The sequence below is a fragment of the Chelonoidis abingdonii genome, chromosome 3 (genome assembly GCF_003597395.2).
Source record: "Chelonoidis abingdonii isolate Lonesome George chromosome 3, CheloAbing_2.0, whole genome shotgun sequence".
Lineage (NCBI taxonomy): Eukaryota > Metazoa > Chordata > Testudines > Testudinidae > Chelonoidis > Chelonoidis abingdonii.
In genome coordinates this window covers 184,336,287-184,349,788 of record NC_133771.1, presented here as the reverse complement: position 1 = coordinate 184,349,788, position 13,502 = coordinate 184,336,287, and the positions used below count along the sequence as shown (strand labels likewise).

Sequence of the window (13,502 nt, the reverse complement as noted above, 5' to 3'; positions counted from 1 at the left end):
AAGAACCTGGGAACCACAAATCAGGAGCTGAGGATAAGGAACCAGCTTTATCCTCCTGCTTTGCGGCCCCCTCGGCCAGGAAGAGGGGCCGGCAGCGCCCAGGAAAGCGCCCCCAAGCCGGGCGTTGCAGCGGGAGGGAAGGCGCAGGGCCGATATGTACCAGTGCACGGCTGGATTACGGTCTGGGCCCGCTCAAAAGGCCCGGGAAAGCAGGCGCATTAGGAGCGTGGAGCGTGGCCAGCACCCGTGTCCTCTGATTACTGCCGGCAGCTCAGATGGGCTCTGCCTGCCAGGCCCAGGGGCAGCCGCGGACAATGGCTGCTCAGAGGAGCCTGCCCAGCTGACGGCCCCGAGGACGTCTCTTGCTGAGCGGGGGAAATAGCCGTGGCGAGGCAGCGGGGATAAATAGAGGCCGGTCGGCAGCCCCGCGCACCACCCCGGACGGCGCCTCCCCGCGGCCAGCCCCGCAGCATGGCGTGCCAAGCAGCCGGCGAGGAGCTGCGGCGCCCCTATTGCAATGGCTACAGCGAGCTGGCGCCGGCCGACATGCGCCGGGCCCTGGTGCAGGATCGCCCGGAGAAGCACAGCCGCGAGGAGGCGGCCGGGGGCGGCGCGCTGCCTGCCTTGGAGGACGCCTACCTGAGCATCCTGCAGGGGCTGGGGGAGAACCCTGCCAGGCAGGGGCTGCTCCAGACGCCCAGAAGGGCTGCCAAAGCCATGCAGTTTCTCACGAAAGGCTACCAAGAAACCATCGAGGGTGAGTCCTGCTGGATGCGGGGATGCGCTTTGCCGACGCCTGCCTGTGAAGGTTGTGGGGGTTGGACTGGATCGGGGTCCCCAACATGGTGCCCATGGACACCATGGCACCCACCAGAGCATCTATGTGCGCCCACCTTCTGGCCGCCGGAGAAGCAGACACCAGAATGCCGCCAAGAAGCGGCAACATCAAGAAGCGCCGGTGGCGAAATGCTGCTGATTTTCAGTGGCATTTCGGCGGTGACGCCTCTTGATGACCCTGCTTCTAGGCGGCATTTTGGCAGCTGCTTGTCTGTGGCCACACTCCTCCATGGCCAGTCGTCCAGCGCCCGCCACACAAAAAGGTTGGGGACCACTGCACTAACTGACTTCCTGAGATCTCTTCCAACTCTAATCTTCTGTGGTTCTGTGAAGGGGAAAGTGCAAGTGCCTCTGGTCTCTGCCTCCCTGCTCTTGGAGACCAAAGTCTCTCAGCTGGACCCTCTCCTCTCAGCTGCTGCTTCACTGTCTTCCACCCCTCCTCCAGAGATCAAGGAGGTGGGGATATAGCTTGCATTGGACCCATGGCTGATAGTGTAGTTGAAAAGCTGATCTCTCTCACCAAGCGCTTCTTCAGGCTGGGAAACTGGCTCAGTGGGTCACAGCTAACCACAAGGTGGAACAGAGTGGTTAGGGTGAAAGTTAACACAGGGGTAGGCAACCTATGGCACCGGTGCAAAAGGCAGCACGTGAGCTGATTTTCAGTGGCACTCTCACTGCCGGGTCCTGGCCACCAGTCCAGGGGGCTCTGCATTTTAATTTAATTTTAAATGAAGCTTCTGAAACATTTTAAAAACCTTATTTACTTTACATACAACAATAGTTTAGTCATATATTATAGACTTATAGAAAGAGACCTTCTAAAAACGCTAAAATGTATTACGGGCACGTGAAACCGTAAATTAGATGAATAAATGAAGACTCCGCACGCCACTTCTGAAAGGTTGCCGATCCCTGAGTTAACACATCTTTCAAGGGATCATTCAAGGTGAAGTGGCCAATTGCCATCCTTCTAGTCATAGGGAGGGGAAAAGGCAGATGGGGATGGGTGGATGGGTGAGGGGGTAGTGGATTACAGATTGTTGTGATAAGCCACAAATCCAGTGTGTCTATATCTGATCCCTCAGTCCTCATCTTCAAAGGAAACCTGCACAGCACTTTAAAAAAAGGAGCCTGGCAGCTTAAATTCATAACTCTGCTAGACACCAAAAGTCAGGGACTGAATAGAGACTAGGGTGACCAGTTGTCCCGATTTTATAGGGACAGTCCTGATCTTTGGGTCTTTTTCTTATATTGGCTTCTATTACCCCCCCACTTCCCCATCCCGATTTTTCACACTTGCTGTGTGTTCACCCTAAGAGAGACACTGGATTTATGGCTTATTATAATAATCTGTAATCCACCAATAGCCCCTTACTCCCCCAGGTGCTTCCCTCAACTGGAGGGTTAATGGACCACTTCACCTTGAATGGCCCCATGAAATATGTTTTAACTATTTATGCTAAACAATCTCTTCCACCTTGTACTTAGCTGACACTATGAATAAGTTTCCCAGACCTGAAGAAGAGCTCTGTGTAAGCTCCAAAGCTTGTCTCTCTCATCAAGAGAAGTGGGTCCAAAGAAACAGGCGCTGACTCTGTGGGTGCTCCAGGGCTGGAGCACCCATGGGGAAAAATTGGTGGGTGCTCTGCACCTACTGGCAGCTCCTTGCCCCGCCCCCCTGCCCCAGCTCACCTCCGCCTCCTCTCTGCTTCCTCACCTGAGCATGCCGCTGCATCCTGCTTCTCCTCCCTCCCTCCCAGTGCTTGCGCCACGAAACAGCTGTTTCACACAGCAAGCCTGTGAGGGAGGGGGGAAGAGAGGGAACGCAGTGTGCTTGGGGAGGGAGCCAATAAAAACAGAGAAATTTCTCTATTTTACTCTACAGCTTCAGGATGGTGATCATATGTATAAGTGGCATGAGGGTGGGGGGACGTAATTTTCAAATAAAATGAATCTAAGCACAGTCAGGTGTATCACTCATAGAAAACTAATTTGCCATTTTGTGCTATGTTTGTACAGCACCTAGCACAATGGGGTCCTGGTCCAGGACTGGGGCTCCTTTGCACTACTGCGATACAAATTACAGGAAACAAGAATTTCAGCTTGAGCATCAGTTAAAAAAGAGGGAGGGGGAAGGCAATTGGCAGCAGGCTTGAGGGTTGTGTATGAATTATTCCTGAAGGTATACTAATAAAATTTAATCTTAAATAGTATCTGTGTTACCTTAATTTTGTAAAATAAGGCCCTGTGCCTGCAAACATTTTTAGGGGGCATGCAAATAAGTTTCCTGTTACTAGACACAGAAGTGAAGTTATGCAAACACATATCTAGGAGTAAGAATCAATTGCAATTATACCTTTCAGGGATTTTTATCCTAAATTTTTCTTTTTTCCATGCTTGACATTTATATTAGTTACATTTTCCCCCATTTTGTATTTTTCTGGTTCTCTATTCTGTATATTAATATCCACAATAGAAGCTGGTCTCTGTGATGACAAATTTTTCTCATCTTCAGTGTTTAGACTTTTCTCTTTCAAATGAACATAAACAAATAAGGCTTTGCAGCTTCTGAAGTACAGATTTGATAAAGAATTTGTGCACTAGGGACTCATCTTCTCCAAACATGTAAAATTCTTTTATTAGGAAATAAGCGCATATACACCTAAACAGTGGGTACTGTCCTCTTTCCATTTATAGGCATGTGTTGTGATCAGTGCTCCCTTCACCCTGCCTGTGACTGGGAGCTGGGACTATTCAGTAGACCCCAAAAAGTAAGAACTGCATACAAAAGTTTAGCACTGCTTGGCAGGGCTGAAGCCCACTGGATGATAGCTGTGTATAAAGTTACTTATATGCATGTAAGACAGGGTGTGCAAGTTGAGTGTAGGATTCCACCTGTACTTACAACTGATTTTCTTAAATACGCTTTCAGTTCTATACAACCATTGAATTTCAGCTAAGAATATGTCCATATTAAAACTATTTTTAAAAGATTTGGGATTGTGCTTTTCTCTCTCACATCAGATTTTGTTTTGTGCTTAAGAAAGTATGTATCAATTGCAGTATATACATAAGCCTATTTAGGATAGAATCCTGCGTAGAATCTTTCATTAACTGCTCATCTTGTCCTTTCAGATATACTCAATGATGCAATCTTTGATGAAGACCATAATGAAATGGTGATCGTTAAGGATATTGATATGTTTTCCCTTTGTGAACACCACTTGGTACCCTTCTTTGGCAAGGTAGTTATCCATCTGCCTTATAGCAAATATTGTCATTCAGAGGTCTTGGGTGAGAGGGAAATAAAATGTGTTTTGAAAAACTAGGGTGAGGTGTTGCTCATAGCCAGTGTAGTCCTGTAGAATCCAGAATAATCGTAGGAAGAGTTTTAAAACATGCCAACTATGATGTGGGCATTTTGAGGTGATAAACAGAGGATTTATTTTATGGACTAACTGCATCTGCAGCGTGAAGCATATTAGCGTCAGGAAAGAAGAGCCATATTTTCTATAATATGGTAATAGGAAATTGATTACCCTTGGAGAAACTCCTTAGCAGGGATCCTAGAAATCTGTTTGCTGCAGAAAAACATGGTATTTGCATTTTTACACAGAATCTTTAGTTTTTACATTTTGTGGAAAACTAAAAATGTATTAACTATTAACTAAATTTTATTGAAAGTACAAGTTTCACTTTTTCAGTGCATGCAACCTCACCCTGTTGTGGTTGGTTTTTGAATGCATTTTAAATCTACATAGCTAAATATCTCCAATAAACTGCTTCTGGCGTATGTAAGTTACTCAGCGGCAGAAAGGGGTTCATATTTTACAGCATCTCAAATTTAACATAAGAACGGCCATACTTGGTCAGACCAAAGGTCAGTTTAGCCCACTATTCTGTCTTCTGGCTGTGGCCAATGCCAGGTGCCCCAGAGGGAATGAACAGAACAGATAATCAAGTGATCCATCCCGTCACCCATTCCCAGTTTTTGGCAAACAGGCAAGGGACACCATGCCTTCGCATCCTGGCTAATAGCCACTGATGGACCTATCCTGCCTGAACTTACCTAGTTCCTTTTTTGAACCCTGTTATAGTCTTGGCCTTCACAACATCCTCTGGCAAAGAGTTCCACAGGTTGACTGAGAGTTGTGTGCAAAAATACTTCCTTCCTGCTGCCTATTAATTTCATTTGGTGATCTCTAGTTCTTATGTTATGAGAAGGAGTAAATAACACTTCCTTATTTACTTTCTCTACACCAGTCATGATTTTATAGACCTCTATTATATTCACACCCCCCACCTCCATCATTTCTTTTCCAAAGTGAAAAGTACCAGTCTTATTTATCTCTCCTCATATGGAATTCATTCCATACTCCTAATAATTTTTGTTGCCCTTTTCTGAACCTTTTCCAATTCCAGTATATTTTTTTTTGAGACCACATCTGCATACAGTATTCAAGATGTGGGCGTATCATGGATTTATATAGAGGCAATATGATATTTTCTGTCTTATCATCTCTCCCTTTCTTAATGATTCCCAAACATGCGTTGCTTTGACTGTTCTGGCACCTAGTACGTTTTTCAAGAACTATCCACAAGGATGCAAGATCTTCTTAGTTGAACAGCAATTCAACCCACCATGTTTAATACTAATCTAATAGAATATAACTGGGAAGTTTCCAATGGCCACTTGTGTCGTAGCAAACCCAATCGACACACCAGCGCCAAAGGTCCGGCAGAACCCCAAGCTTAATTTACCAACTTAATCCGATAGCGCTGCCACCAGCCAGGAATCCCGTGCCTGCGCACCGGTCTCCCCAAAACTCCCTGGGGACCCCAAGACCAAGCAGCCCGAGTACAACAAAGGAAAGAACCCCCCCCGGCATACCGGAACTCACCTGTCAGCCTTAAACGCAAACCAAGAGATCACGGTCCCGCTCAACGCCTCCATCACTGAGACCCGTGCAATGCAACTTTTAACCAACACAAAAGATTTTCGATCCCCCGTCTCATTCCCCACCAATTCCTGGGAGCGGCAGCGTCAAATCTCTCCCAACTAAAAAAAATCCAACAGGTTTGTCAAAAAAGATAGCTAAGGTAATAGTTCTTTACCTAGAAAGAGAAAGAACCAAACACCTGACCACGAAGACCAATCAGAGCTGATTTCAAAAACTCAGGAGGATTTGGTCGTGTCTTGTCGCTCCGGCAGAGAGCTTTCTATCTTCAAGCTCTAACTCTCATTTCACAAAGTCGTAAGTACAAGAGCAAAACAAAAGGCTTTAAGTTTTTTTTGTATAACTAGTGTGTGGTGGAATGTTAATGTACTTCTGAAAAAGTCGTTATCATATTCTTAAAGTAACCCGTGATTGAACTAATGCAGAGATCAATTGAGTTTTTCTGTCTTTTATAATAAAGCTTTCTTTAAACTTGTTTGAGTTTCTCTCTGGTAACGCTAAGAACAAGGGGGATCCTTTGGTAGATAACGAGGAGCCTGCAGCACAGGGAATTGGTGGGGGGTCGAAGAGCAGAATTAACAATTCCTGTGCTTGATTGGTTTTGTCTTTGTTGAATAGTGGGAGACTGCTTTGGATGTCTAGTCTAAAGAGATGCATCATGAACTTCTCAGGTTAGCCGAGAGAGTCTGGTCGAGAGAGAGGGAATGAAGAGGGTTATTCCCTTCGTTGTCCGTAACTTCAGTGCTTCGATCCTTGGGGTCTCCCAGAGAAGTTGGGAGACCAGAAGGACCAGCTCTGGTAATCACTTGGCTGGTGGCAGCGAGATCAACTCTAACTAATAAAGCTTAGAAGGTTCATGTCAGCTTCAGTTGTAACCAAGGCACAATCTGAGTAGTATGATATAGTTAAAAAGAAAGCTTATATTAAAGATAGCAAAAAAACATAAAAGTGTCCTGTATCAAGGTGACAATATACATGTTATGCTTAAAAGAAAAATATATAAACAGCTACCAAAAAGAAATACAATTAAACATTCAGCAACACTCACACTAAACAAAAAACAAATAAGCCCAGTGCCTCGACCTTGACCACAACGAAACAGAACGATTAGAAAGCCTGGAAAGAGATCACTCTCCAGAGCGAGAAGAGCAACAGAGAGAACAAGACCCACACCCAAAAACTTCCCTCCCTAGAGATTTGAAAACATCTTGTTTCCTGATTGGTCCTCTGGTCAGGTGTTGTTTGTTACCCCTTTGCAGGTGAAAAAAACATTAACCCTTAGCTATCTGTTTATAACAGTTTTCCAATGTGCACTACGTTGCATTTATCAACATTGAATTTCATCTGCCATTTTGTTGCCCAGTCACCCACTTTTGTGAGATCCTTTTGTAGCTCTTCGCAGTTTGCCTGGGACCTAACTATTCTGAATAGTTTTGTATCAGCTGCAAATTTTGCCATGTCACTGTTTACCCCCCTTTTCCAGATCATTTATGAATATGTTGACTAGGATTTGTCCCAGTACAGGCCCCTGACGGACACTACTATTTACCTCTCTGCATTCTGAAAACCGACCATTTATTCCTATGATTTGTTGCCTATCTTTTAACCAGTTACCAGTCCATAAAAGGACCTTCCCTCTTATCCTATGACAGCTTACTTTGCTCAAGAGCCTTTAGTTAGGGACCTTGTCAAAGGCTTTCTGAAAATTTAAGTACATTATGTCCACTGGATGCCCTTTGCCACATGAGGGGGTCAACATGCAAAGAATTCTAATAGATTGGTGAGGCATTATTGCTCTTTACAAAAACCATGTTGACTCTTCCCCAACGAATTATGTTAATCTATGTCTCTATGGCAATTTTGTTCTTTACTATAATTTCAACCAGTTTGCCTGGTACCAAAGTCAGGCTTACCAGCTTGTGATTGCAGGGATGACCTCTGGAGCCCTTTTTAAAAATTGGTGTCACATTAGCTATCCTCCAGTCATTTGGTACAGAAGTTGATTTAACTGACAGGTTACAAACTACAATTAGTAGTTCTGCAATTTCACATTTGAGTTCCTTCCGAACTCTTGGGTGTGTACCATGTGGTCCTGGTGACTTATAACTGTTTAGTTTATCAGTTTGTTCCAAAACCTCCTCTAATGACACCTCAATCTGTGACATTTCCTCAGATTTGTCACCTAAAAAGAATGGCTCAGGTTAGGGAATCTCCCTCACATCCTCAGCCATGAAGACTGATGAAAAGAAGTCATTTAGTTTCTCCGCAACGACCTGATCATCCTTGAATATTCCTTTAGCATCTTGATCGTCCAGTAGCCCCACTGGTTGTTTAGCAGGTTTCCTGCTTCTTATGTACATAACATTTTTTTTGCTATTACTTCTTGAGTCTTTGGCTAGCAGTTCTTCAGATTCTTTTTTGGCCTTCCTAATTATATTTTACACTCCATTTGCCAGTGTATGCTCCCTTCTACTTTCCTCACTAGGATTTAACTTCTACTTTTTAAAAGATGCCTTTTTGCCTCTCACTGCTTCTTCGACGTTGTTGTTTAGCCACAGCGGCACTTTTGGTTCTCTTGCTATGTTTTTTTAATTTGCGGTATACATTTAAGTTGAGCCTCTATTATGGTGTCTTTCAAAAGTTTCCATGCAGCTTGCAGAGATTTCACTTTTGGCATTGTACCTTTTAATTTCTGTTTTTCCCCCGCCATGGGGATGTTAAATTTAATTTTATTATGGTCACTATTACCAAGAAGTCTAGCTATATTCACCTTTCGGACCAGCTCCTGAGCTCTACTTGGGAATAAATCAAGAATTTTCTCTGCTCTTGTAGGTTCCAGGATTAGTTGCTCCAAGAAGCAGTCATTTAAGGTGTCAAGAAACTTTATCTCTGGATCCCGTCCTGAGGTGACATGTACCTAATCAGTATGGGGATAGTTGAAATTCCCCATTATTATTGAATTCACTTCAGCCTACAGCCATGAGTAATTAAACTTATGAAAAGATGCCAAAAAGATTTAAAAATCACCCCTAAAGCCCATGTCACTAAGTTTGGCAAGGACAAATTTCACATTCATGGTGATGTGCTGTTCTGTATATATGCAACAAGGCTGTAGATTACGTTCAAAGGCAGACAATTGTAGAACACATGGAAAGCACTAAACAAACTGAATGAAAAGAAGAGGTTGAAACAGCAGGGCCATCAACAACAACAAAGAAACAATACACTGTGACTGGATGATTTTATTATAATGATTGATGGTGCTGGTAGGCTTGGAACTTGCTTTAAAATTGTAAATATATCAATAAAACATTGTGTTCTGCTGATACCTATATATATTGTAGCTAGGGAAACTAAAGTGAAGCATTGCATTTTAAATTGTGGAAAAACACAGATTTTTATGTTTATTTTTTAAAATCGTAGAATTTTGGATTTTTTTAATCATGGAAAACTAGGATTCCAGCCCCTTACACACTAAATATCCACTGAAGCTGATTTGTGAGTGGGGGGCATTGCCTGCATAGATATATGGGATCAAGTTTGTCTGCGTATGGGCAGGGAAATTTTCCCTGAAGTCTCTTCAAAACAGAACTTAAACTCCTTAAAAGTGATTGCACTCAGCATCCCAAACTGGCAATCGTACAACCAAAGCTCCCAATGCAGGGGCCTGCTAAAATGAAGATTAAATAAATAAATAGTTCCATATATCTTACTCCTGCCTCTTCCCAGCTCCATCTTCCTCCCTTCCACATTGTTACAGGAGAAAAAGTAATCTCCTTCTTTCCTTTCTCCAGCTTCACTCGCTCAATAAACCTCCTCACCTACTTGCTGCTTTCCCTTCTCGTGCCTCTCTCTGACACTTTTTCCATGAAGACTGATAATTCTTGAGAGCTCAGACTGTTTGGAATGTACAACAGCTTGAATGACTGTCTTCTTCCTTACCAGTAAATCTACTTGCTCTACATATGCTCATAAGCTACACAGCATCTATACTGGGGTTCTCAAACTGGGGGTCAGGACCCCTCAGGGGTTGCAAGGTTATTGCATGCGGGGGGGGGTCGCAAGCTGTCAACCTCAACCCCAAGCCCCACTTTGCCTCCAGCATTTATAATGGTGTTAAATATATAAAAAATGTTTTTAATTTATAAGGGGGGGGTCGCACTCAGAGGCTTGCTATGTGAAAGGGGGCACCAGTAAAAAAATAGAGAGCCACTAATCTATACATATGCATCTTCTCCATCTACTGCATGGTGTAGGTCTGACGTCACAGGGCACTTTGTCTGCATTAAGGGTCCAGTCCTGCTCCCATGAAAAGTAGCACTGAAACTCCCATTGACATCACTAGAGGAAAGATCAGGCCCGAAGCCAGCAGATTTAGGTTCTGGGAGCCCTGATCCTGCAATTTCCACTGGTGTAGGCAGACTGCTATGAATGTGGAGACCCATTGACTAGGCTAGGGCTCCTCACAGAGAGTCATGACTGTGCATTGTACATTGCACCTCAGAACCCTGAGTTTATTCAGACCTTCAACTTTCCTGCAGAATCAGGTGTGTAGTAATCATTCAGCACTTAGACTCCTGTTCATATTTACAGGTACATATTGGATACTTACCTATAAAGAAAGTGGTTGGACTAAGCAAGCTTGCAAGGTAAGTGCATCTATGCAATGCTATAGTGAAGGTGTAAAGACCAAATCCTGTTCTCAGCCCAAGTGAGGATACCATGTACTGGGATGCTCTGCAGACGGAAAGCTTCCCCTGAAATGCATGATAGCAACAAAGTTATTGCTCCAGAGGCACTACTGAAGCTTTAGGGCTGCAGTAAGCCCTGGGGTTCCTTTGGGCTGGTGGCTCTGCGTAGCAGATCCCCTGTTCCCACTTGCCCTGCACTGACTACTGTGGAGCTGCTGCAGAGTGCAGAGGGAGGTGGAACTCCTGTATGGCATTCTGACCTGCCTTTCACAGTGGTTTGCAGTCCCCTGTGGCTCTAGAGGGCAGGATTTTCCCCTATTCATGTAAGCCAATAACCAGGATTATGAAGGTGAGCTGAGAAGGACCCTTCTCAATAGAAAATTTGGATTTCCTCACTGTGATTCTTAAGGATAACTTGCCATAAGAGAAACTGCATAAGCATTTGTGGCTGATATAAGCCTTTTATCCCATAATTGTGCTGAATTTGTAATGCCCCCCAACCACTGAGACCCCTCAATCTAATAGAAGGGGGCTAGTGGGAGAACGTTCCCTTTGAAGGGCTGTCAGTTTTGGCACTGCTCCCCACTTTGGACTGAAACAGCCTTGTGAGCATGCTGCAGTGCTTTTGCATTGCTTCTCAGGAAGCAGGGGCTTAACCATGGCTAAGGATTTGTGTGAATAGTTCAGCTAAGAATCAATGGCTGGCGGTTTTATGTTTATTGGCAGCTGCCACAAGTGGTGCTACCTTAGCTTTTGGGTTTAATTTGTTTGTTTTGTTAGCCTATATCAGGGTTGCTTGCAGTTTTCAGATATATGCCTCTTTTTGTATAGGAACATTTTTTATAAATGAAATTCACTTTTCTACTTAACAGGCGGAGTTGATGGCCTGTGCATCTTAAAAGAACAGTTCAGATGTCAATACCAGACTATAATTAAGTGTCTAGTAGCCGTGTTATAATCTATGATTGTGTCTTCTGCATTCTGAGCACCAGCATGTTAATGACTGATCTGAGGCTGCTTTACAAATGTGACACAAAGACTGATAATCCACAGACTGAAAATAGATTATAATGTGGTTAAATAAGATCTTTTTGAGGCAGTATTTAATTTTTTTTTAAACATGCTTTCTATAAGGGATTCTAGATCCATTTATACGCTACTTCGGTTAAAATAAGTGGTACAAAATAGAATATAGTAATACTCTCTATATAAGGTATTCTAAAATGGACTGAGTGTCAGCTGTATGTAAATCACATTACATACTGTAATGTAAAATCACTTATACTACAGTATATTTAGCCTTCTAAATAGCCAAGATAACATCCTACTTTAACTCCTGTGATACCCAGAAAGTCTATTAAGCTCAACTGAAATTTTGTGTTTAAATCAGGAGGAAATATTTATTATTCTTACATTTTCCCCCCCAGAATTGTTGAAATCTTTAGTCGAAGACTGCAAGGTGTGTATCCTTTCTACAATATCTCTCTTTGTTCTGCTGAACTATATTTCAGCTAGATGATGCCCAGCGGAAGAAAGTACATAAGTGTATGCCTAATTTGAATTATGGCACTAGTTCTGTTGAAGTAAACGTATTTAAAGTTAGGCATAGGCCTAAGTTCTCTCCTGAACTGGGACCATAATCAGTGTGGCATATTTGTTAAAGTTGTCAAGGGACCTAGCAGAAAACATCAAACTAAAGCAGCCTGATCTTACACGTCAACAGTCCAATTGACTTTATTGGAAGCTTGAGGCGTCTATTCCTAAATCCAGAATGTCAGTGTTTACAGTTCAACAGCTGGGTCGGTATAATGGGGAAGTTATGCATATAAAATAGGAAATGCATTGGGGCCCCTTTTTCTGAAAGAATGAGGAAGTGTACTCAGTGCATAGGCCACTTCTGATAGGTAGCCAAGGAGGACAGCAGTCTCTGCAGTGTGCGGAAAACTGACTTTGGATAATGTATTTCACAGGGAGTGAGGGTGGTTTTGTTAACTATTAAAAAATCCTGCAGGCAATCAAGGTGGATAAATATCTGCTCACTGGCTAAAGAGCAGATTTCAGGGCTCCAAAGCTGTCATTCCAGAACTTTTTACAAGCACTAAATTCACATTGAAAAAATAATTAAAAAAACCCATTTCTAGCATAGGGGCTCATTTTATTTTAGTTATCTAGTGGGAGAATTTGATGGACTGTATTTAAAGCATCTTAGGAATGTATTTTCTTTTAAGAATTTGCAAGGAGTACCAATGGTGGCAATTACATATAGAAAAATCATACTGTTCTCTTTCCAGTTCAAGAGAGGCTTACCAGACAGATTGCTCTGGCAATTACTGAGGCTCTGAAACCTGCCGGAGTGGCTGTGATTGTAGAAGCATCGTAAGTAATTCTTTATTGTTAGTCCCATTAAAGTCAACCTCTAAAAACAGTTACAGCAATGAAATGTCACTGTTACCTAAACAGACTTGGGAAAGTTGCATTTCAGTTCCTATCACAGACTTCCTGTAGGACCTTAGACAAGTCATTTAATTTCTCTAGCTCAGTTCCCCGATCTGTAAAATGAGGATCCTAATATCACTGCTCTTCACTGAGCACATCAGGATGCCTTCACTAATAACTGTGAGGTATTCAGATGCCACGATGATGGGGCCATTTAAGTACCTGGATAGATAACTTCTAAGTATAGAGAAATATTAGAGTACTTCAGATACTAGCTTATCAGACATGGTGACCTCTGTCAACATCATCCTTTCTCACACATGCCAACAAATGCTGCAGGGTATGTATGGGTAACTTAGCTTGAAGAGACAATGTAAAATGAAAGTGACTAAAAGTGGGGCATAAAGATTTTGGCACATATTCCACTGTGTGTCACTTTGTGCGCTCAAATGGGTACAAATCTTAGTAGTTTTTTCAGGCTTACCCCAAAAATTGTCCTAACAACATGTGGACCAGTCACATCTGGCACCAATACATTTAGGATGTGTACACTGCAGTTTTACAGCCCCATAGTCCTAGT

At 43.1% G+C, this 13,502-nt stretch overlaps 1 protein-coding gene across 1 annotated transcript in view; it reads left to right on the top strand.

The window, feature by feature from the left end:
• The first annotated feature begins 471 nt into the window (after positions 1 to 471).
• Positions 472 to 13,502, top strand: part of LOC116825568 (GTP cyclohydrolase 1-like) — a 15,016-nt gene continuing 1,985 nt past the window's right edge. Inside the window, exons 1-5 of the mRNA XM_075063458.1 lie at positions 472 to 757; positions 3,973 to 4,082; positions 10,389 to 10,444; positions 11,914 to 11,945; positions 12,778 to 12,862. Coding sequence (XP_074919559.1) covers positions 472 to 757; positions 3,973 to 4,082; positions 10,389 to 10,444; positions 11,914 to 11,945; positions 12,778 to 12,862 — 569 coding nt within the window. The remainder of the gene's footprint in view (positions 758 to 3,972; positions 4,083 to 10,388; positions 10,445 to 11,913; positions 11,946 to 12,777; positions 12,863 to 13,502) is intronic.